Source organism: Rhyacophila brunnea, unplaced genomic scaffold (assembly GCF_057557595.1).
Source record: "Rhyacophila brunnea isolate RB1 unplaced genomic scaffold, BYU_Rbru_1.0 scaffold_23, whole genome shotgun sequence".
NCBI lineage: Eukaryota > Metazoa > Arthropoda > Insecta > Trichoptera > Rhyacophilidae > Rhyacophila > Rhyacophila brunnea.
The window spans coordinates 5440646-5465297 of NW_028232893.1; the positions used below are offsets into that span (position 1 = coordinate 5440646).

The 24652-nt window shown below is 31.3% G+C and overlaps 1 protein-coding gene across 10 annotated transcripts in view; it reads left to right on the top strand.

Moving 5' to 3' along the window:
* Positions 1 to 24652, top strand: part of ct (homeobox protein, cut) — a 411674-nt gene that overhangs the window by 313452 nt on the left and 73570 nt on the right. For all 10 annotated transcript variants that reach the window (XM_085950763.1, XM_085950753.1, XM_085950755.1 and 7 more), the window contains one exon: positions 20368 to 20549. In XM_085950763.1, the coding sequence (XP_085806889.1) occupies positions 20368 to 20549 (182 nt within the window). The remainder of the gene's footprint in view (positions 1 to 20367; positions 20550 to 24652) is intronic.

Below are 24652 nucleotides of genomic sequence, written 5' to 3' on the forward strand. Positions count from 1 at the left end.
AGTCTCGATTTACATAATACAGGTTTTGGCATTTTGAAAAATTCTCAATCAAATGTAGACCGGACTAAAACTTACATGGCACAGTTAAATTTTAAGATCATGAAAATAACTTTGCTTCTAAATATTTTATCACGCGCCGCCCTTGCTTATTTGATTGAAAATTTTCATTCAATCATTTCATATCAGTTTCATTCGGCGTGCTCCCTATTAAAAACACTCCCATATAATATTATTCGAGAATTTCACTTCAAAGAGTGTACATTGTACCTACACATATTAATATACCTTATAAATACATATAGGTAGATACTATTCCTACCAAATAATTACACCTACACCACTGGATTTTTAAAATATTCAAATATGTATATCAGCATCCACCTCTGGAGGAACGTCATAGTTCATTCCACTCTTCTCGGTTCCTAGTTCTTTGCTACCAACTACTTCTTCCGTGGAACTTCGTGGGTTCGTCGATCCAGCGGGTTTCGAAGCATTTTTTTGTGATAATTTTGTACTACTTTATGACTTGATGATTTTGAGGCCCCAAAAATAAATGAAAACGATAAATTCCAATTAGCTAATAGTTTCGATTCGAATATATGTAGGTATATTGAGATTGGTAAGCCAAAAGGACATAAGTGGCTTTGAAAAAAATTATTTTATTAGTCGCAAAAATACCTACCTAAAAGAGATGCAACTTCGTCACGAAACACGTTTTGCTGGCGCACTTTGTGTTGTGAGTATGTAAAAAGTAGGGTCTAGGACGATTTGGCACCTGGACAACTGGACGCCACGGAATTCGAAAATAAATAGACGTTAGGTACTTATAGATACTTTAAAAAAATATTTAATATTATTATTTATATTTAAATGATTATATTATGATTTAATAGTTGGTGAGACTGTAAATTTGCAGACGTAAATAATGATTTAATCGTGCATATGTTTAAGTTCCAACGAAAAAAGAGTTTTTTTATTTTATATAAAGCCTTAGGCATGGTAATTCACAATCCGCAATAAAGAATAGATTATATTAAGAGTAAAATGAATTAAAACTACTAAGTAGTAGATAGAAACTGATTAAAATACCTCGTCTACGTTCTGTACACGTGTCTACGACAGTGCGGCGTCCAATTGTCCTGAGTCCAGTCGTCCCATTCCCAAAAAATATGATGAAAATAATATTATAAGGATTAATTTTAGTTTAGTCGATAGTTATTTCGCATGTCGCGTCAATATTAAGACGTTTATTTCAAATTCTCAGTTACTCTATTGTTCCCTATATTATTTTTAATAAACTACAATTTATATTATAATACGTTTTCTAATAATTTATTAAGATCAGGAACGGTTTCGTCCGCTCAACAAGGCATTCTCAGTGCATTTTTTTTAAATTTATACAATGTCTCCCCACTAATATAATTGACAGTTGACATCGTTAAAATACATGGGTAACTTATATATTCCTATGGTTGTCAACGCAGCTATTCTTACATAATATATTACATTATTAGAAGGTCAACAAATAACAAAACATTCTACTCAATCTATCTATAGTTTAATTTCTACTCTTATCAACTTCGTTCGTCTTCTTCTCTTACCATCTCCACTTCCTAAGTGGAGCATACACCCACGTCCCTTTTGATTTTTCATCAGTTCTTTCTACTATGTCAAAAGCATAAAAAAAACTGTGAATGTATGCATTAAAAGGGTGCATGTGTGTGGGTGGTTATATAATATATGGGTGTACTCGGGGGTGGCGCGTGGCTGTAGGGTGTCAGTGATTAAGCCTTAAGGGAGACGTCTTTTCTGCACCCTTTGAACGTAATGAACCAATGCGACATGTGCGACACATGAAAAAAGAAAACAATAATTAATTAAATTAATATTTTTACATTATCAATACATTCAAAATATCAGATTATTTTAGTTTATTTTAATTTATCTAAAAGCGTCTTTTATATTTTTGAAAACTTATTCTTTTATTTATTTTGTTTTCGTACTGCATCCGCTTTACGCATTTTACATAACCTATAAGTAAATTGAATAAAATAAAATTAACATGCATAATTTGAAAACATTTCATGCATATAAGTGATATATTTGCAGTTTATATCGTCACTGTACAGGCCAATTATCGTAACTCTCAAATATCAAATTGTTCAAGAAGTAAAAAAAACTGTGGGCTATATTATTAGGGCTTACGTTTAGGGAGGGTTACAGCATTTGGCTAGAATATTTTTTGTCCAAGTTACAAATGGCTTAAAAAATAGTTTTGAATTATTTTTTGGGATTTATGATACTTGGCCAGTTCGTGTAAGAGTATGCAATAAGTCCATTACCATCAGTGAGGGTTACGACAACTGGCCTGTATAGTGATGATGTATGTTCAATATATAGAATGTTACATTCTCAAATCTTTTGAATTATTCGTTGAATAAAAGAAATAGTTAATTAAAATAAAATCAATCAATGTTTGCACAATAAAGTAAAGTAAAGTCTGATTCTAAAACTATCCCACAATATGCAAAGCAAGTAGTAAGTCATTTTTATTCAAGATCACAATCATTCGACTATGACTAACTAACATGTCTTTGCTTGATTCACGAGTCCGTGTATATTTTTCAATCCATAGACAAGTGAAACTATGTTTTTTTATTGCCACATCATAGACAACACATCATAGATTATTATTCATTCAAGAAACACCGGCCAATTCAATCAATGGGACCCCACTATCAGAGTTCACCGATCAATCGCATTGTTTATTAAATTCTCACGAATTATTACTGCAACAGAAAAAACTTTATGACGAAGGTGTATACAGGGTGACTGGCACTTGGAATTTTACAATTGTTAGTAGATTATAATGCGGTGTTTTTTAGTTTTAATTTGAACACTATAATCTGGCTATGTGGCCCATTGACAGTAGTACAGTTGTAGTAATAGTGAAAAATAAACACATGTGCTTTTAGAAAATCTCATCGATTTATTGCAACATGTCCAACACATCAATCGCGAGATGGATTTTAGTCGACCACACCATAAGTCCATAGGAATTGAGTCTTCAAAACGTAAAAAGTGTGCAGGTTCATAACTTGTAATATAATACGATTTCTATATAGATAATTTGAAAACATCTCATGCATATTATACACACTAGAAAAAATCATTTTGTAGAAAGAAAAAAATACAACACCCGACAGGACTTGAACCTGTATCTTATGGATTCGCGCCAGTATGCTTTTCCAATTAAGCTACGGGCATCTTATTAAATTACGAAGATTTTAACTGGTAATTGTTACATAAAATTGATTTTTTTCTAGTGTGCATATGCATGAGATATTTTCAAATTATGTATATTCAATATTTATAGAAAGTTACATTCACAAATCTTGTATCTTATTCTATGAATAAAAAAAATAGTGTATTATACAATATGAGTTCATTAAAATTTTCAAGGGAAACCATTAACCATTCCTACTTTTTTTTCCTAAACAAGCTTACGTGAAAGTTGCAGGTTTTCAAATTAACCATGAGAAAAGTCACGTGATCTCATTGTATTGCATTACTCACGGCCTGTCTCAAGAGTAAGAGAAATATTAGTTTAATAATGAGTGCAATGATGTCCAAAAGAAGACCAAAACTAACAATTTTCACGACGAATGAGAAATTGAGTGTTTCTTTGTGATCGTGAAAGACAATAATTAATTTGCAATGCAGATTTGAATATTTGTATTATAATGTTATGTTATGTCAATAATTATAAATCACAAATATCAATCACTCTGTATAATTATATATAAATAAAATAAAGTTTCAGTTTGCATATCGATATAAGGAATATTTTTCATTGAAGTGTTCGCAGACGTTACGAAATCGTGCCGTGTTCATAAAATAGATACAATGCACTTAAATGTACCTTTATTGGTGGGTACCTAACTATGATACTCGATCGAAATGTTTTTTTTTAGACAGCATCGCCGTAGTTATAAATTCTACCTTTACAAAAAGTGATTTCATTTCCATAATATTAATGATATATTATACAGTTCTATTAACTTGAAACAAGTAAAATTAAAAAAAAAATATTCGTTTGACACTTTTTTTAATATTAGACACACCCATGGCACACCTAATAAGCCACCATATTTTAACCGGTTAAGTGCCCAAAGCGTCTTTGGACGCCCTAATTACACCAAAGTTAATTACTATCAATTAACTAATTGCGGCATAGAAAGGATTAATCTGAACAACTAAATTGAAATAATCATTAATTCCTTTTGGGTCTTTAATATGATGTATAAATATCACAAAGCAAAATAGTTTCCGGTGATATTGCAGATGCAGATAGGTGGCCATGTTTTATAAGCTATGCAGTGAATTGTAGAAATCGTTTTAAAATAATCCATATTCATTATTTTTTTTTTATTGTTTTCTCCAAAATAAGATGCTAATTTGGAGGGCAATAACTATGTTCAACCAAATCGCTTCGGATGTTGATATATTCCACGTACGTGACGATGAGTATTATTATAGGTGAAGGGGGGACATTATTTTTTAAATTCATAAAAAAGGGTCTACCCAGCTTATTCCGTGTACTTCCATGTACCTATCTACTTCATAACTTTTGTATTTAATTTTTATACTGCATATATTTCTTTGTTTTTTATACTGTTTTAATACTATTTTTTGTTTTTAAACTTCATATTGTAAACGTCTTAAATTTATAAATAACTGTAGAGGCGCCCTTTCATTCACTACTCTAAATATTACACATAATAATATTATATTTATAATGGTTTTCTCTCGTATTAATAAAATTAACTAATGGATCTCTTATAATATTTATACATCAGTCAAGAAAATTGTTAGGGAGTAATTCCGCCATGTAAAAACACCTAATGTACCTTTAAATTACGTCATTATAAGAATAATCTCAAACCTTTGTTTTGATTCTTAGCATTGATGTAATGTTTAATGATTCAAAAATCAATCGATACTCAAGCTACGAGTATATTATTTAAATATTCTAAATGATTCCAGCTTCAAAACTGTCATTAAATACATTGCTCCGCGCATCATAGGGCGCGACAAATTGATCTAAAACTGATTCAAGTAACTCGACTCGTATACGTCACGGTAGTTTTGCACATGCAGTATCATAAATACGTCTAGGTGTTTGGATGTAGTTAAACAAATCCTATCACGCGATCCAGCACAACCAACTTGCAGTGCAACAATGTCCTAAGTCTTAGTTGGGATATAACTAATACAGTGAGAACAGTAATTATCTCCAGGTGCATTATTAGTTTCCATTTTGATGACTATACTTCTTAACAAGCTCGGCGTCGAATGTGTCAATCTACAGTACGTGCCGCAAACAAAACTGCAATATGTATATACACTAAAAAAAAAATATATTGTACAATTTGATTAAATAAATGGTACTGTTCGGTTATCAGGAATACAGCGGAAAACACATTTTGAAAATAGCCGATAAACTGGATTATTTGTTAGATTAACCTAACTAAACCTAACCTAACCTAACCTAAACTAACCCAAACTAACAAATAATCTAGTATATCGGGTATATCGGGTATTTTCAAAATGTGTTTTCCGCTGTATTCCTGATAACCGAACAGTACCAAATAAATAATTATATTGTTATAACTTGGCATGGGCAATGTTATAATTAACAGATATAACATAGAAAGAATTATATTCTAAAATTCATTCCAAATTATAAATTTCATATAAAACTAGTGGTGTTCCACAAGGTTCACGTTTTGGCACGTTATTATTTTCGCTAAAAACGTGATAAGTTTTTTTATGTTGGAAATAACGCGTTAAGATTCTAAATTTAACTGTAAATCAGCGCATATTATATTATATACACAAGGCTGTTATCGGCCGCAATCGAGGGTAGTTTATCATATTTATGTATGTATTGAGGTATTATAATTATTACAATAAGTGCTATGTTTTAACAGCATCTCTCTTGGCTGTGTTAACTTTTAGAGCGAGATGGACAGTTTTGACAGTTTAGACGACTAACTTATTGCAACAATTATAATACCTCAATACCTACATAAATATGATAAATTACCCTCAATAACCACCGATAGCGGCCTATAGCAGACTTGTGTATAGAATAGATGCGCAGGTCTCTTTAATACGTATTGTTTTATACTTTTTGGAACAATAATTTATTTGATAAACTTTTTCAAATGTAATATCCATCCACCAACACATTTTTTCATACGATCTCTATTGAGAGTGAACTCTGTAATGATCCTGAAACGTTGATAATGTGATATATACCCCAATAACTCACTTACCATTATAATACAAGAAACATTAATTTGAACGCTTTATGCATCAAATACTCACCTTTTGTGAATTACACTGCATTAATCTTACAGCTGCATTGGGTGATTGAATTCTAGAATGCAATACTAATCATTTTCACAGAAGCTATATAATCCAATACGAACCTTATTTCTTAACAGACTATTAAAATACACCTCCCTGCTATATCATGTATAGTGAAATAAACACATCTTATATCGTTTGACTCGTATTGAAGTATTAATTATTATTGCCAAGACGTCGATTGATTCAGTATGCAAAATGCAGTAATTGATATAGCAACATACAAGTTATGCTAAGTGTTATAAAGAAACTGTGACGTGTAAAAACAAAATATGTCGACTTATCTACTTATTATCGCAATCATAGAAAAATATCATTTTGAATTTTAATTGATTTGTATTACTTTTACTAGACTTACAATAATAATATATCTCTATAATATGATCTTCGTAGATGGAAGTTATTTATATGTTCATTTCATCGAGTTGTTATCTTATAATAATAATATACATAATATCATAGAATTTTTCAAAATAATTAATAATAAGCAAAGAGACGATACTCATATAATAATTATAACGATAATGTTTGATCAATCGTCGGTTTAAATTTAATATTTAGAGTGTCTGTATCTCGAATTAAGTAATTTTTAAATTATAATCTTATATGTTAAAAATGAATTAACTTCATTAGTTACTAATTTAATTTGTTGATTTATTAGTTTTGATATAGGGGTATTTTTGGGAAAAATGGTTTTGTAGGTATATTGTATTCAACTTATCAGTGGCGAGGGTTGGAGGTAGGCTGTTAAGATTCGACAGAAATAGTGCATACTAAACTTTGTTAGTCATATGTATTTGTTTTCATTGAACTAAGAATACAATTTGCAGTTGGTGCTGGTGAGTTTTTAAAATTCAATTATACTCTGCCTAAACCAAACCATAATAGTTTATGTATGCTATGGGCGATCTTACAATCATAGTGCACACCTTTTCAGTCATACGTGTTTGTTTTCGTTGAATTAAGAATACATTACAGATGGTGTTGGTTAGTTTTTTTAAGTTATTAAGCCCTGCCTATACAAAACCATAATCGATAAAAAATATTCGATAAAATATCCAAAATTATGTGTAGATACTTTAATGGCATAATTTTATATATTTTATAAATAAGCGAATATGTTTTGACTATTATCTACTATGGCTTCGATTAGGCAGTGTTTAATTGAATTTTAAAAACTAACAAACACTATCTACACATTGTAGTTTTAGTTCAATGAAAACAAATACGTTTGATTGACAAAGTTTAGTGTGCACCATTTATGTCAAACATCCAACGTCGACCCTTCGAAACTGATTTATATAATATAGAAGAAGTGTGTTTATTAATAAATTGATCATAATGTAGGTATTGTGCTAATATAGGTGTAACGTTTATCTTATAACTCGTCAATTGTAGATATAACTTGTTATTTCGGTTAGTACATCTACTGAAATCTACATATTATAACGTTGTCATTTAATGAATAATTGTAACACGAACAGTTTATAGTAATTAAACAAGTACAATTGAACTTTGCAATCACAGACAAATTAGTAATGATGAAGAACTTACCATTTGCCAAACCAGTTCGTAGGGAAACTTTTTCTTTGATTAAGGTAATTTAATAGTATTTTTTGTTGTTTTACTGACCATAATTTCCGCTGTAAATCAATTAAAAATCGCATCCGACTGCCGCTTGAAGCTTATTTTACCACCATTGTCAGCTTAGAAAGTTCCCAAACATTGCGGATTAGGTGCCGTTGCAGTTTGGGAAGCTCGTTGCGAATCAGCGGCACACGATCGAGGAAGATGCCAAAAATACTTCATAACATTTTGATACATTAGTATACATACTATAATTTATTACGTATATTCCACAATTAATAGCTTGCAGGTGATTATTACTACCTACACTGTTTTTACAGTAAGCGGTTACCGAATGCTGCATTTGGGTAGTAAATCGTAATATGATATTTCATTACAATATTATAGTCATAACACCTCCTCACATATATATATAAAAACTGCATGTGAATGTAGTGAGTATTTATTGATCATTCTATATCGACTGTAGAAAGAAAAAAGGCGTAAGCCACACAAATCAAATTATACAAGAGGCACAAAAACGTTTTTGATATGTTCCAGTTAAAGTTAAAATACAAAATAGACGCCTTGAAGTGCATGACAATTAATAATTTCGTTTTTGTATACTTAATCTGATATTAAATATTGAGTTAATTAAAGAAAAACCAACAAACTTGATGGTTAAGTCGTTTTTCCCACTTCACTTTCTTCTTATTTTTTTGAATTGCCAGCCAAAATTAGATAATAAATCGGCGTTTTCAGCTTACATTCTTTGGACAAAACATGTATTGTGAATTATAACGTTATACACTGTATAACGTTATAATTCAAATAAAACCAATTTTGAAAAAACCGAGGGTTACGTCTTTTTTCCTTTCTACACTCGATATTCTTTATATCGATCACTCGATATCAACAAGTGAAAGAAAATAAAACATTAAATACGTACATATTATACAATCTACCATTTGAAATCAAAATCTAGACTCATATATGAGTAATGCAGTGCATTTTCCGTACTATATCATAGTTATATTAGAAATAATATTCTTATTCTTCTTCGGCCATATCCCCCCCTTAGTTGGAGCATATGGACACCACGCGACGCCTCCAAGAATTCTTATCGCTCGCCAGTCTTCTTGCATCATTCCAGGTCATACCAGCATCCCATTTATCTCCACCATATACACTTGATATATAGTAATCAACGGCCCAACAGGACTCGGGAATCCGGTTAGCTAGGAAAATATATCGTACTTATATGGAGAGAAAAAAAATTAAGATGGTTCGAATTCAATATTTTCTAAACAAACAACGTTATTTTAGGTCACGGTATACAAAATGATATTTTCGACTTATTCAATTTATACCCAATGTCAAATTTGTCATATTATGTTTATTCTGTTTTACATATTATCAATTTCTAACAGATTACAATTTACAAATGACATTCGTATTTTTTCCTAAAAGTATAACAAAATCTATCATAACAAATCGACTTATGTATTTTTTTTTACCAGCCATCACATAAATCTGTCATCTTTACTATTAATTTAATGAAATATGCACGTAAACCGTTGGCGATCACTGTAATCTTAAAGCGATTAACATAGAATGTAGTTAACATTATACATTGTGAGATTCGTGAAAGATAAACAATGTTTCTGTTACTAATTGACGCATTTGACTGAACTGCAGCAGTACAAATAATAACAATTATCATTGTTTTAGACGCCATCTTCTTTTTAGTAGAGCGCCCACTATCGCACGCATTACCATTTTAAAGTAATTTTGCTGTGCCTAATTGAACCATTTTTTCATAAAATAATTGAGATTTATTTACATTAATTATTATACCTTTGGCTGACTATTACTGTCTATTCTTCATAGTTATACCTACATAATTATATAACATCAAATCTGTAACTCAGAGCCAATGTAGGTATAATTTGTCCTGTTTTTTTTTTTGAAAATGAGCTAAGTACAGAATATTTAGCTAAATTATTATAAATATATTATCTTTCACAACCTTTTATTCACCTTTTAATTCTATACACATCGGATACAAGAAATTCCTAAAACCATAAACTCGTAAGTCATATATAATTATGATGGACTTACGACCTTTTGATTTTAGAAATTACACTTAATGGAGCAGCCAAAAAAAATAGCGTTCTTTTTGATTTAAGTTACGCTGGCTCTCAGATACAAAAAAAAATATCAAATATTGCTACAATTGACGATAGCACTTAGTATTATACATATTCAGCCATCATAAAACAAAAGAACCTAACTCCATATTTGGTGATTAGATGATGATTTTATTTAAAGCGTGCTCACGTTAAGAATTTCACTTAGGTACCTAATGAAGCGGCCTAAAAAAATAAATTGCGTTCTTTTTGACTTGAGATACGCTGGTTGTCAGATTTAAAAAAAACTAATATTGCCACAATTAACGATAAGTACTTGCATATTCAGCCCTCATAAAACAAAAGAATCTAACTAGTTACGTGTAATCGTGTCGCTACATTTCAAAATCAGCCAAGTCCACCTTTAGGTATTTTTGACTTTTTTGTGAATTGCTGAAGAACTACTGCTTTCTAACATGTTTGCATTATCAAAACGTGTAATTTATTAATTTTAAATATTCTATACTCGGAATAATATAAACTTTCACTCTTGTGACTGTGTATTTGAGAAAACAAAAAGCTGTTTTTCTCCTAATCATCTATTATGGACTTGGCTGATTTTGAAATCTAGCGACACAATTCGGGTTGCCGTTTTCGTAACTGACCGAAAACTTTCGAACCTACCCAAATTTAGAAAACGTCATGCTTATGTTGTCTAGTTATAAATGTTTACTTGGTAATAACCTTTAATTCTAATATGATAAACAAATAATATAATTCACTCATGTATGCAATTGACATATTATTATTCCTTGTCAAAATATGTTCACCCTACCCAATGAAATGAGTAAATAATAATAAAAAAAAAACCAACAAATCTGTTCTACCAGTAAGCTGTTGGCAAGTAAGTAACTGGGTACACACCAGTAATCCGATCACAGATTTTCCCCACTTTTTCAGTTCGGGGAAAATCGCAAATATTATCGTCGCGACGACAACATTTTGCCGCCGCGGTATTAATGCCGACCTGTCAATGTTGGCAGCCGTGCGGCGCGGGACTTTATCACTGCAAAAAGAGCGGGAAATATCGGAGCGTTCGATTACTCATGATGTTCGATTTTTCAATTTAGTCTATTTTCTCAAAGCCTGGATACTTGTGATTGTTTCACTTATATTACTGATTACACTACTAACACTGGGCATCATGGCCTGGTGTAATGTTAAAAATTATTGGTATATTGTAAATAATTTATGAATAATATTATATAATATTTTATTATTTTATTTCTTTTATAGTGTTAACTGTCAATTAATGGTGGAACTGCATTGTATCATTTGTTTAATTAAATAAAACACATTTTTATAGTAAGGTTATTCCACTTCATTAACTCATTTGGTGCTAACACCGCACCTGGCGCGTTTGGAGTAATTGGCCATTAGATATAGTTAACAAGCTATTTAAATGTGGTAATTAAAAGGTAATAAAAGGTTAGCAGTGATTGTGTTAATTAAATTTTGTACCGGTTTCGTCCTCTTCAAAGGGACATTTTCAACTGTCATTGTCGCTTTGAAGAAGACGAAACCGGTACAAAATTTAATTAATAAAGTGGAATAAGTACTATAAAATTGTGTTATTAAACAAATAATATTTATTATTTATACAAAAAAGGTAAATACAAAGAAAAATAAGTACCTAAAGGGTCCTCCATGTATGACGTCACACACTAAAAGTACCTACATACACTAAGATAATAATATAATGTGATGATTTATGACGAAAGGGTTGTAAAAAATGTGACGTCTTAAACCAACAAAGTAAATTTTAAAAATTCCGAGTATAAAATATTTCGTGACGAAGTTACACAATATATTATACTGAAATTAATCATTTACCTAGTGCGATTTGATTTTTTAAATGTGACATAATTTATTTAGACTGTAGGTTAAGGGTTTTTTGACGAAGGCTTATTATCGGGAAGGGGGGTGGTGTAAAAAAATCATAGAGAATCATATGACGTCATTTATGGACGACCACTAACATTTAAATAAAACAGTTGATAGTTAATTAATATCCACAATATTACGATTAAAATGCTTGGACTAATTAGAATATTTAAAATACCTAAGTTTACCTCTTACATGTTTGAAAGGTAAAGGCAAAACTCGTACATACCCACGTATGCTCGCGTAATATTATTCACTTCATCCCTTGCGCTTAGCGAATACAAACGCACCCCTCTATCTTCCCTTTCTGCCCGTTCATTAAAATTCTCTTTATTTATTGAGAATTCCAAAATCATCTGTCTGTAAATTCTAGAATTTTCAATGGTTTTTTTTCTTCGTTTTTTTTACGTCTGATGGGGTAAACGGACATAGGTGCCCACTCGGACGATTCGGCGGAAAGGGGTGTAACTTGTAAGTACATTTAGAATCCTTGGCGATCGGGACGTTCTGATTCTGAAATTATTTTTTAATATTTTTTTGATAATACACCCCACATATAACATTGCTTTCAAATAACTCAGGAAACCATGTCTATAGTACAGTTTCATGTAAATTTATCATTAGTCTAACTCGATCGATGTAATGAGGAAACATTCGTTGATAGGTATTTTAGTTTATGATTTTTTCCATACATTTATTTACTTTTATAGCGATCAAAAATATCGTAAAAATTTTTTTGAAAACTATTAATGTGTCGATTGTTTAAAAACAACATTTTCGACCCTAAGCAATAAAATCCGACCGGGCAGGATTCCGCCGGGATCGGATTACGTTAACGACACTAGTTAAGTGTCTAAGTACCTAGTTGGTGTTTTTGCCGACAACATTGAAAAAGTATCCACGCATATGGTTGAAATTGCATGTAAAAAATCCAAGGTTTGTGAAGTCAGTAGGTAACTATCAGCGTTCATTACAATGAACAACTTATTTTGAAGTTTATGAATGCCATGCTTGTTTCGTGAATTTTTGTTGATTGTTTTTAGTTGTTTTATCTTCTATGCTCAAATAGAACGTGGCGCGAAAAATGTTATATTACGATATAACGAGCAAATTCAGTCGGTCCCATCTTCCTCGTAATAACCAAGTTCGACTGTATTATATAAACTAAATATTATATCAGAGTCACCCAATAAGATGCCTTCTGTATTCTTTGTCTGTCAATGTCTGCTGCTTAGGTTAGGTTAGGTTAAGTTAGATTACAGTACAGGTTTCATTGCCCTACATACATTCATACTGATTCGATCTCGGATTGATCTTTCTATTCAAGCCGTCATCTGAACTGGTCACATGTCATTATCTAATAGATCCGAAGTTAAATGATCATTTTTTTAAATTTTGAACAACAACATTACCGACAAATCAAGGAATGCAAAAATAAATGCCTTACTTTCTGGATGTGGTTGTAAAAGATGAATTCTCGAGTAAGAAAAAATATTGGATAAACGTAAACACGTGTTTAAGAATTTGTTATTTTCAATAGTTACGTTTGCGTCATTGTCAATTATCCTCTGCTTGGAGACGCTTACTTATAAAATATTTTTTTTATTTTTCTCTATGATATTATCCAATAAAAATATATTTTCTAAATAATTAAGTTATTAAACCAAAATTTGCATATATTAAAATAAACATCCCGTGTTTTCATCCCTTTGATGAGCGTATATCTGCAGAAACGAATCTACGAAATAAATGTTCATTTTTTTATTCTGTTTTCACACCGGACAAGAAATTGGCAAAACGAGTCTAGCAAAAAGGCAACGCGCAGTGGCGCACATTTTTGTTTTTTTTATTATTAATATTACACAAGTATCCGTGTATGTGCATACATTCCGCGCCGTTCTTCCATCTGCCGTATGCCAATTTTTAGACTTAAAAGAAGAGTTTTTCTTTTGTTTTACTGCCTGCTGCCAGGCGAATACGTTTCTGCTCGTAGAGATTTTTTTATTCTGTAACGTAAGGGTGTAAATATACGCAGGCGGAACGTTTCTCATAGTAAAATCAGCCGTAGATGTGGCCATCTTGCTTCACGGAATCAGTATCGTCACTTAACTATTATATTAATTATTTACGAATATTTAACACTATACCGATGTCCTACGGTAAATCAGATTACCTATGTACCTATATATAATTAGTATTGCATAAAACCAGGAGTTCAAATCTACTGAAGCGGACCGGAACGCAGCTCCGGTTCATGAAAACCCTTGAGACTATCGATATGTTTTGTGTACGTTATGAAGTTCGTGAGCTATGAAGAAAATAATTAAGAGTAATAATAATAATCAGTTAGTGTTTTTTGTCAGAACATGTTTTGTATTATCCAGCGGTACAGATTACACTAAGTGTTATTTAGTGTTTTCTACCACGACAAAAATGTCAATATTCCAAAACCGTTGTCATATTCTTAAGTAGGCAAAATAAAACATATATTATTGAAAATAGACAATTATATTATGATACATTTAATTCAATTTATGATTTTGTTACTACAAGACTGCAACACACGCCGGTATAATTTGGTGAAATAAGCAAAAAAGAATACTTCTTTGATAACAACCTATATTATTGCCTTATCAAAATATGATCGCTTATCATTATTAGTAAGACTTTTAATTTTATGACACTCTTCTGTTATCTTGTCACCAATGGATTTTTTAAATGGGAATTTATAAGCTTATTGCGAGGGAATTGCTTGTTATTATCTTATATATTGAACTAAATCACTATCTCAAATTCAACAGATTTATTTATGACATTTAAGAATTTATTGTCCCCAAAGCAAACATCGTGATATTTTAAATTGCTTTTAATAGTTATTATTTCAGGAAATTGCTCTGATTTTGAATAATAAAAAAATATAGATAACGTGTATTCGTCACGAGTTATTCAGTGTGAAAACATTGGGTTTAATTCGAAAATAATAATATTATTTACATACTTAATGTTGGAGGCACTGGTAGAGGATTTCATAAATTACTTCATACGTACTAAAAAAAAACAATATAATTTTCACGAAAATATCGCGCGTAGAAAACTTGCTTAATTTTATAACTGCAAATATTTTACTTTGTATCTGCGTTATTATAAATACTATTTTTGCGGTACTCAACTAAACCAGTGGTCTAGGGTCAAGCCTTAGCCGGCTCTCACATCAAAACTCGTCTCCAATATGACTTCATCGTTATTCACAAAACACACGTTGCCAGATGGAGCTCCGCAGATTGGTCGAATGCGATTGTATCAATTCCCGATTCCAATCATTTACACATTGTTTTTCCAATATCGATTGTGACGTGAGGGATTTGTGACGTTATTTCACAATGGTAAATTGTTATTCGATCACACTTGGTCAGCATTTACTAAAACATTAAATATAGTAACTTGTTTAATTAATTATGATTACCGTTTCGATTTATATTACATAATATTAACTTTAATAATAAAATGTATACAAAATAAAACGTTTTAAGTCCATAAAACAAACTAATAACGCATCATTCATTTTACTTGTCCCGTGTAACATAACACCTTGTTCGTCTGTATTGCTTTACCTTACCACGTTGTTCTCGGAATATTTCAATATCTCCGCCTAAATCTGACTTAAGATATCATTTTGTTTTTTTTCAGTTGCCTCATTAATTACTTATCTCATGATATAAATTTAAATCACCTTTTTAACATTACTATTATAAATCACACCGAATGTCACGGCGATTTCTTAAGAATAGTCATAAAAAACTGCTACGCATCTGTTCAAATATGCATATGGCAACTTATAACCTTATAAGTATTATAAAATTGTAATATAATAAATGATAATATACACTGTATTGTAGATAACACATTAGGTATAATAATTCATCATTAATAAGTTAAGTGTCATAATTCGACAAAGTTACTTGCACACAATATTAGGTATAAAGATTTGCCAATTGATAAAACAGCATGCGATATTACCCTAATTACTTTCATACTGATTCGATCCTGGACTGTTCTTTCCATTCACGCCGTCGCAGGGCTCGAAATGGACCGGAGCGCACCGGAGCACCGTACCGGTTCGTGAAATCGGTAAAATTATCGCTCCGTCTACTGGAAAAATAATTTGACAATCTGAGCTAGATAGGCCATATAACAAAAAATCTAACACACTTATTTTTTTTAAATGCGCATAATATTTGATAACTAAGTTAATATCTTCAGAAAATTTCGAGCGCTCCGGTTCGTAAACTTTTCCATTTCGAGCGCTGCGCCATCGTATAATCTGGTCGCAGTATCCATTAAATGAAACGAGGCTGAATTATGGTTAAAGGTGGAATTAACTTAAACGCGTGTTAAATAATATGTTATTGTCTGTGTCATAATACTATCCATTATTGTTGAATAAGATATTCTGGTACATGTGTTAAAACTGTGAACTAACAATCCCCTCCAGTGCAGCTAATCGAACTTCATTTTCAAATGAGGAACGCCCCCAAATTTTTCATTTCATTTCACGCTCCCGTGGTGTAAAGATCTATCAATGTACGTATTTTGAAACTTTTTATAATACAAATATGTCTAAAACGATCAAGAGTGATGTTAGAATTATTATTAGTAAAATTTTGGTTGATTTCGAAGAATAAAAGGAATCTCAGAAGAGAACCGACACATTATTTAAATACGCCTGTTGTGTGCGCGTTGCCGACTTGACAGGTAGGTACGTCATTTAGAAGTCTTCTATATTCGACTACAGCGACTTACTGTTATTGCTGAGTTCTTGTTGTCGGACAGTAACGTTTCTCACGTTGACGAAACCGCGCATTCAATATTGATAATATTTGAAGAGATTTCGGCGGTTTTGTATTTTTTATGTTTTATGGTCTGACCGTCATTAAGTCATAAAGACAATCTTCCTTCAAATTATTGGTTTATGCTGACCGGGTTCATATTTATATTTATTAATCTGTAAATGGATAATCACTGAATACTGCCTTAGTGTTGGAATCACGACGCATTCAATGACCATGGGGGCACTAAATCCGCTGGATCTAGAGTAGGTATATCTACGTGTTACTACACCGATATGTCTCTTTGCCTGATAACCTCGGATAAAATTAAATCAAATGATATTTACTTGTATTAATATTTATTTAGTAATAATTATATAATAATATTTATGAAAAAAAAATGTTTTTAGAATATAGGTATTTCTTCTTCTTCCACGGCGCTACATCCCGGGGTGTGATTTGGCCTCCTCCACAACCGCTCTCCACTCAGTCCGGTCTCTCGCCACACTTCTCCAGTTACCGGGTCTTCCTATATGAAGCCAGTCCACTTCTACGGTGTCAACCCATCTCCTTCTTGGACGGCCTCTGGGTCTCTTCCGTTGGGGTAGCCACTTCGTCATGATCCTTGGCGCTCTAACTTCAGGCATTCTCTCCACATGTTCCGCCCATCGTAGTCTTTGGGACTTACAGTATCTTATGATTGTTTGCTGTTCAATCAGCTCTTCCAACTCGAATATATTATCTACATCATTTCCATCTTAGAGCCGGAGTGCAAAGCTATGAAGCATATACTCTACTTGACAGTCAAAACGTAGAACCCAGAATAGTGGAAGGAATAAATGCGTTATATCTATTTATAGTAGGTACCTACTATAGTATAATACGTACCTAAGTATGCATACACCTACATCATTAACTTGGGGTCAATCCATTGCTTGCTGTCAATGCTACTGGACCAAGTTTCTGATCATCTATTTTAATGTCCATGTATTGCATTAAAGTGTGATTAGTGATTACACAAATAATCATATAAATACCAACCACATCATACGGGCTACTACTTTTTTGACAATATTCTCCCCTAATGCGATGATTATAAAAAAAAGTTAAATGAACCCCATGTTTATTTATTTTTAAATAATCAGTTTCGCGGTTACGCCAAACTATCGACGAAAATCAATTCAGTTCGATTGTAAATAAAATATATCGCGTATCAAAAAATAAAAATAACAAAGCACAACCCCCTTCGATTTTTCACCCCTAAATTTAATAATATAAACAAATTTGAAATCACAATATAATCTTTATCACCAATAATATGACAATATGATTATCGACAAAGTAGAATAAATATATTAATATTTGAAATTCATCCCAATATTGATCGACGCTTTTCAACACTAATAACAATTGAAAAATTCAGTACCCCTCAATCGATACACGGATGTTATTATTTATTACTTAGGGGAACGCTTGGCTTGTGATTCTCACTCATAATTGAAATCAAGATACATCTGTGCGTGAAGAAATAAATACAAACATCTATCTTATCGTACAAAGCTCGCTGTACATGATTTGAAACTAAAAACACGAACAAACATTGACAACAAATTAAATATAGTTTGAGCAGTGTTTATATCGTAAAAATATGTGCGGTTTAATTAAATAAATATCCGTCAAGACCACGTGTCGCTACTTCCGATGAAATACAAGAAAAAAATTCTCGAAATATGCTTGTTTGTCGGTATTTTTAGTGGTCCTATACAAATGTTTGTAAATATTTTTTATAAGTACAATATTTATTTATTTACAGACTGGACTATATAATAAATCCCAATCAATACATATCCAATATTATTATTCATATTACTTTAACCCTTGATAACAGTAATTTAACTCCCGATATTCATTATAGTAAAAAATCCTAATTAGTTGAAGGGTCGCACCGCAAAAACCTTTGACATTATCTGCCCAATAACTAGTAATTGGCAGTATCCCTAAAGCCCACAAAATTCCCCATTCTTTTTTCCCCGCATTGTTATTATCCTATCATCCACTCACCACTCTATGAAGTGGTTGAATGCCTGGTGAACCGTCACCAATGTGGTGTAAAAAAAATGAATCCCCCACGGTAAAAGGGCATTATCGGAAATAACCGATTGGTAATTGATTGAACGCACACCACCCCTTGGTTTCTTACTCCTGTGATGATATTTTTTGTCAGGGGGATTTGATACTAGTTTTGTATGAAATATTTTGATGTGTATTGACAGAATATATTATAACAAAGCATTAATACAAACATCTAAGAATGAGATTCCGGAAGTGCCCCGTGGTAATGTCACCGTTTATAAAGTCGCGAATCTTGTCTCTTCTTCGAATCCTGGGCCTGATAAATCTACATCCTGGTGCCTCCTCTCACCAGTAGCTAGGGGTGGAGGTGGGCTGTTAAGTTTCGACATAAATAGTGCATACTTATCAGTCGTACTTATTTTCTTTCATTGAACTAAGAATACAATTGCAAATGATGCTGGTTAGTTTTAAAAATTCAATTAAACCCTGAGAAAACGATACCATAATAGATATGGGTGATCCAATAAAGTAGTGCACACTTTTTCAGTCATACTTATTTGTTACAGATGATGTTGGCTAGTTTTTTTTAATCATTAAACCCTGCCTAACCAAACCACAACCGATAAAAAATATTCTTATATCTATAAAATATCTAAAATTATGTATGGTTAATTTTTGATATTTTATAGATAAACTAATATTATAATATGACTTGGATTAGTCAGGATTTAATTGAAATTTTAAAACTAACAAACACTATTTACACATTGTAGTCTTAGTTCAATGAAAACAAATTCTTTTGACTAACAAAGTTTAGTGTGCACTATTTATATCAGATCTTAACAGCCTACCTCCACCCTTCGCCACTAGCTCCCACCTTAAGTTAAGTAGGTGAATAACACCCTTTTTTCGTTATGTTTGTTTCTAATAAACTTTTGACATAGTCAAGATCAAAATAGGATTCTACAACCGATTTAAAGTAAATATAAATCGGTTTTTCTAACAAAGTATACCAGTGATTGGAGTAATGTTTTTAGTTCTTAGTAATTTTAATATTAAATATCATTACAGAAGACTAACCAAACATTTTTTCATTGTTATGCTTTTTGCACATTAAATGATAGATTCAAAAATAATCAGTTATGCTTGTCAACTACTAGTAAAACATTAACATAAAAATGCAGACAAAATCATACATTAATGTTATTTTGAAAAGGTTTTAATAACAAATAGGTATACCAACAACTGTAACAATTCCTGTCAACCAACTGATACTGCGTCAACTATAAATAACTCCGTAATTTAAGAATAGTGTCTCGGTAGATACAATGTTGTTTATACTCGTATCCAAGATAAAATTTGTTTCTAATTATTATTTCTCTTCTTCTTCACAGATCTGTCAGCTCGGCGAGGACCTCCAGCGGTTGCGCGCATCGTTCAGCGCCCTCCGGGAGGCGCACTCCCAGCAGCTGCGAAGGCTGGAGCAGAGGCTCGACGACAAGAGGAGACACATCGCCAGGCTGGAGGCCAGGCTCGACTGCCAAAGAGACTACGAAGATATCAAGCGGGAAGTTAGGTAAAATCACTATTTATTGATACATTTTATTTATAAGTATTCAATTTCAGACTAATTGTTACTCATTTCTACTTAATTTTTATAGGTCTTAGAGTAAAAAAGGGAACCCTGTCTCAAAACTGTAGTCCATGGCGACTGACTCTCACATTTATATCTTAATATATTATGACTATTATGTATATACAGTCGAACTTGGTTACTAGGAAGATGGGACCGACTGAATTTGCTCGTTATAATCGTTACTCGTTATATTAGAGAATAGGTATTTTTAAAGTCGCAATTCAAGTAAAAATACACATTTAGAATTTTTCCCCGAAACAAGCATGGTATTCATAAACTACAAAATAAGTTGTTTATTGTAATGAACGCTGGTAGGTACCTAGTGACTTCACAAACCTTGGATTTTTACATGCAATTTCAACCATACGCGTGTATACTTTTTCAATATTGTCGGCGAAAACACCAATTAGGTAGGTACTTAGACACTTAACTAGTGTCGTTAACGTAATCCGATCCCGGCGAAATCCTGCCCGGTCGGATTTTATTGATTACGATCGAAATGTTTTTAAACGGTTGACACACAGTTTTAAGAAAAATTTTGACGATTTTTAGCTCAGTATAACCGATAAGTAGCTCTTTATAAAAGTGAATAAATGTATGGAGAAAATCATAAACTAAAGTGTCAACGAATGTTTCCTCACTATATCAGTGATCGTAATAACCGAGTGCGACTGTAAAACATTTTGCAATAAAACCTGACATAGACCTGTATAGCTTGAGGCTTTAGAAGTTTTTTTTTAATTGAAGTTCATATAACAATGTTCTAACTTATACTTTTAATTGTAGGTATAAAGTTGTACTCATCGCGTTCCTTTATCAAATCCTTATGTTATAAGTCAAGTTGATAACGCACCTGTACTTTACAACGTATGTTTAATCAACGTGTTCTTTGGGGCGTATCCGTTTTACCGATAGGTACCCTAAACTCGGCCTAAGTTAATATAAAACGCGTTGAAAAATATAATAATTCACGAAGTTTATACACAGACGGTAAAACAGGATGTTTACTTACCTCACAACCTCTAATAACACCAAGATGATAAAACAGAAAACTGTTTTATTAATCATCTAATTCAAACAAAGCAAGGTGTATGAACCCTGCGTTTTTTTATTGCAGGTATACTATATTAGATTATCCAACATTTTTTATTTTGTTTCTTGCGCTTTTTCTCGACTAAAATATTATATCGTCACCTCAATACTATAACTAGATAACTCTGATTTGGTCATTGCAGAGAAAATGGAATTTAAACTCTACCTAATTAGGTAACATAAATTTAGGCTATAATTATTATTTAAAATAAAAATGGAAAATTGTGCTTGTCTAATTGGCAACAATTTAACAATGTTCAATTGTATGAAAAAATATTGTAGATATAATATTTTATTCATTTAATGCATTTATGGTTTTAAAGTTATCTAATATTTTCAAACACAAAATTCTATTAACTTCTGACTTACCTATTTTTATCATTTTGTAAAAAATGAAATGTAGAATCATATTCAATAGCTATCTCAAAAACAGTGAGTAGTTGTAGTATAGAGGTGACGATATATTTTACCTAAATATTCAATCACTAACATCATACATATTTTTATCCTCTAATACCATAATGTGCTATTATTTTTTAGTCAATATTCGATATATACATGAATTTCAGAGTTTATGATTTTTTTCCTTTCCTTCTACAATTTCTAACCTGTTCTTACAGTAAGTAGTTAGGATGTCATCAAATAAACAACGCATAAAATAGACTTGTTAATTTAATAAAAAAAAATATTAATTAATTGCTAATGGTCTATTAACAAAGTCCCTGTATATGTCATAGAACAAAATCTTCATAATCAAATTGATATCATTATCAAAAGAGTCATTCTTTGAGATTGTCACATTATATTTGTTATGTAAACATTGTAAACGTAGCTATATAACAACAGGTATCGCGTTGGGTTACCTAAATCATTACCAGATATATGCTTTGATAAAACACACGTACTTGTTTATTATCTATATACCATCGTATTACGCAGATACGTATCTAGGGATTTCTTAGCCCTACGCAAGTTTATATTTATGTAAATCTAATAATATAATCAATTCTACCTTGACAAATAGTGCATATTGTAAATTTAAATAAAAGTCGAATTTAAATAAACTATCACGACAAAAAATTCTTCAAATAAATGCTTATTAATCGAATAATTCTTTAGAACATCATAAATAATAATCATCATAATCATCATGCATTAAATTTATTGTATTGTATTAAAATAGTATAGATTAAAAATATAAAAGATTAAAAATACACAAGTTTTAAGAATGTAATATTCATTATAGAACGTCGTCTAGAATCTGATGGATGCGAATTCGAGTCCCGCATGGCACGAATACTTTTTCTGATATTTCTGAGGTCTAAATAATGTACATATGTTTTAATTTAAACTCTTTCACTATATTTATTAGTTTATATTGTATCATGATTATGGTGGATAGAATTGTCAATATATTTTTTTCGATGCAGCTCACTTTAAAAAAAACTTGAATACTACATTAGCTAACGTTGTAGGTACATATATTTATGTTTGTTCCAGAGATTTTTAAACATTTAATAACAATTTGATAAATATTAATAAATAATAAATTTACAAAAAAATAAAGTAACGTAACTGAGACATGTGAAATAAGTCAGTCACAATTGCCATTCGAATGAAATTCGATCGTGTTTGAACATAACCTGTTAACTGCAAAATGTTGAATTTACATGAGAGCAATTTTAAGCTTTGAGTTGACTACATAAATCTCGGTTCATTTTATGGAAAAAACGTTTAAAAATAAATAACTGAAGAAGAATATGACAACAATTAGATTGTCAATTATTCCACTAATTAGGAAATTAATGTCACTTATCAATGGTTAAACTATGATAAGTTATGACCAAACTAACCGGTGTGTTTTTTCACATATCATTATAGTATTTACCATAGCGTTTTGAGCATTTCAAATGAAATCTAAATATCGAGTTACCAAATGGAATATAATACTATAGTGACCCAATACTCTTAACATAATATTACCAAAACACCACCGAATTATACTAAGACACATATTGCCTTTATCTAAGTACGGCCCTGACTTAAAATATAATATTATCTACTTACTGATGATACACATGTTTATCGCCATTATCAATCTCCATTTTTGTTTGCTGCACGCTGTAAATTAATTTACTTATCAACCCTTATGCATTGTATTTATTCAAACAGCATATACACGTATAATATAGGATACATATTATATACAAGATGTCTGTTGGTATATTGTTATCAACGATAACCCGTCCCGACGTATATAAAATCAGATTTTTAATAAACACTGTACACGCAAACGCATACAGTATCTTTTTTTTTCTTTTTTTTATCTACTGTTTAAACAAAAATAAACTTTAATAATTGTTGAAGGATTAACGCACTAGTAATAAAACCATTTTAAAGTAATACATTAAGTTTGTAACAATTCATTTTAACGTAGCAATCTATCAAATAATTTCGTCTTAATATAGGCCGGCTCTCACATCTAAACTCATTTTGTCTGCCGCACAGCCATAAATCAAACCTTCTTAGAACGTCGATTCGGTGTTTTATATGAAGACCTTGCACATCTACCTAATCTATCCTAAAATCGCCACTGGATTAGCTGTGATCATTGGACCATAGGAGGGTTAGAATCGTGGATTACCGGCTCGAAACCACCATCTAACAAGTTCAGGATGTATTGTTTAATCGATAAATATTTTAATCCAAAGCATGGATCTAATATGTAGAGAAAATGGCTGTCACCAATTGTTAATTATATTAGTTAGAATGAACTAACTATTATAACTTTTATTAGTTTAAAATAGCGTGTTAAAGATTTTTTTTAAATGTATTTAGTTTTTAATACACCATTTCTTATATTCAATAAATAATTCACAAGATTTTGAGAATGTAACATTCCATATATTGAACATACCTACATAACTTTAAAACACCTCAGATATACCCAC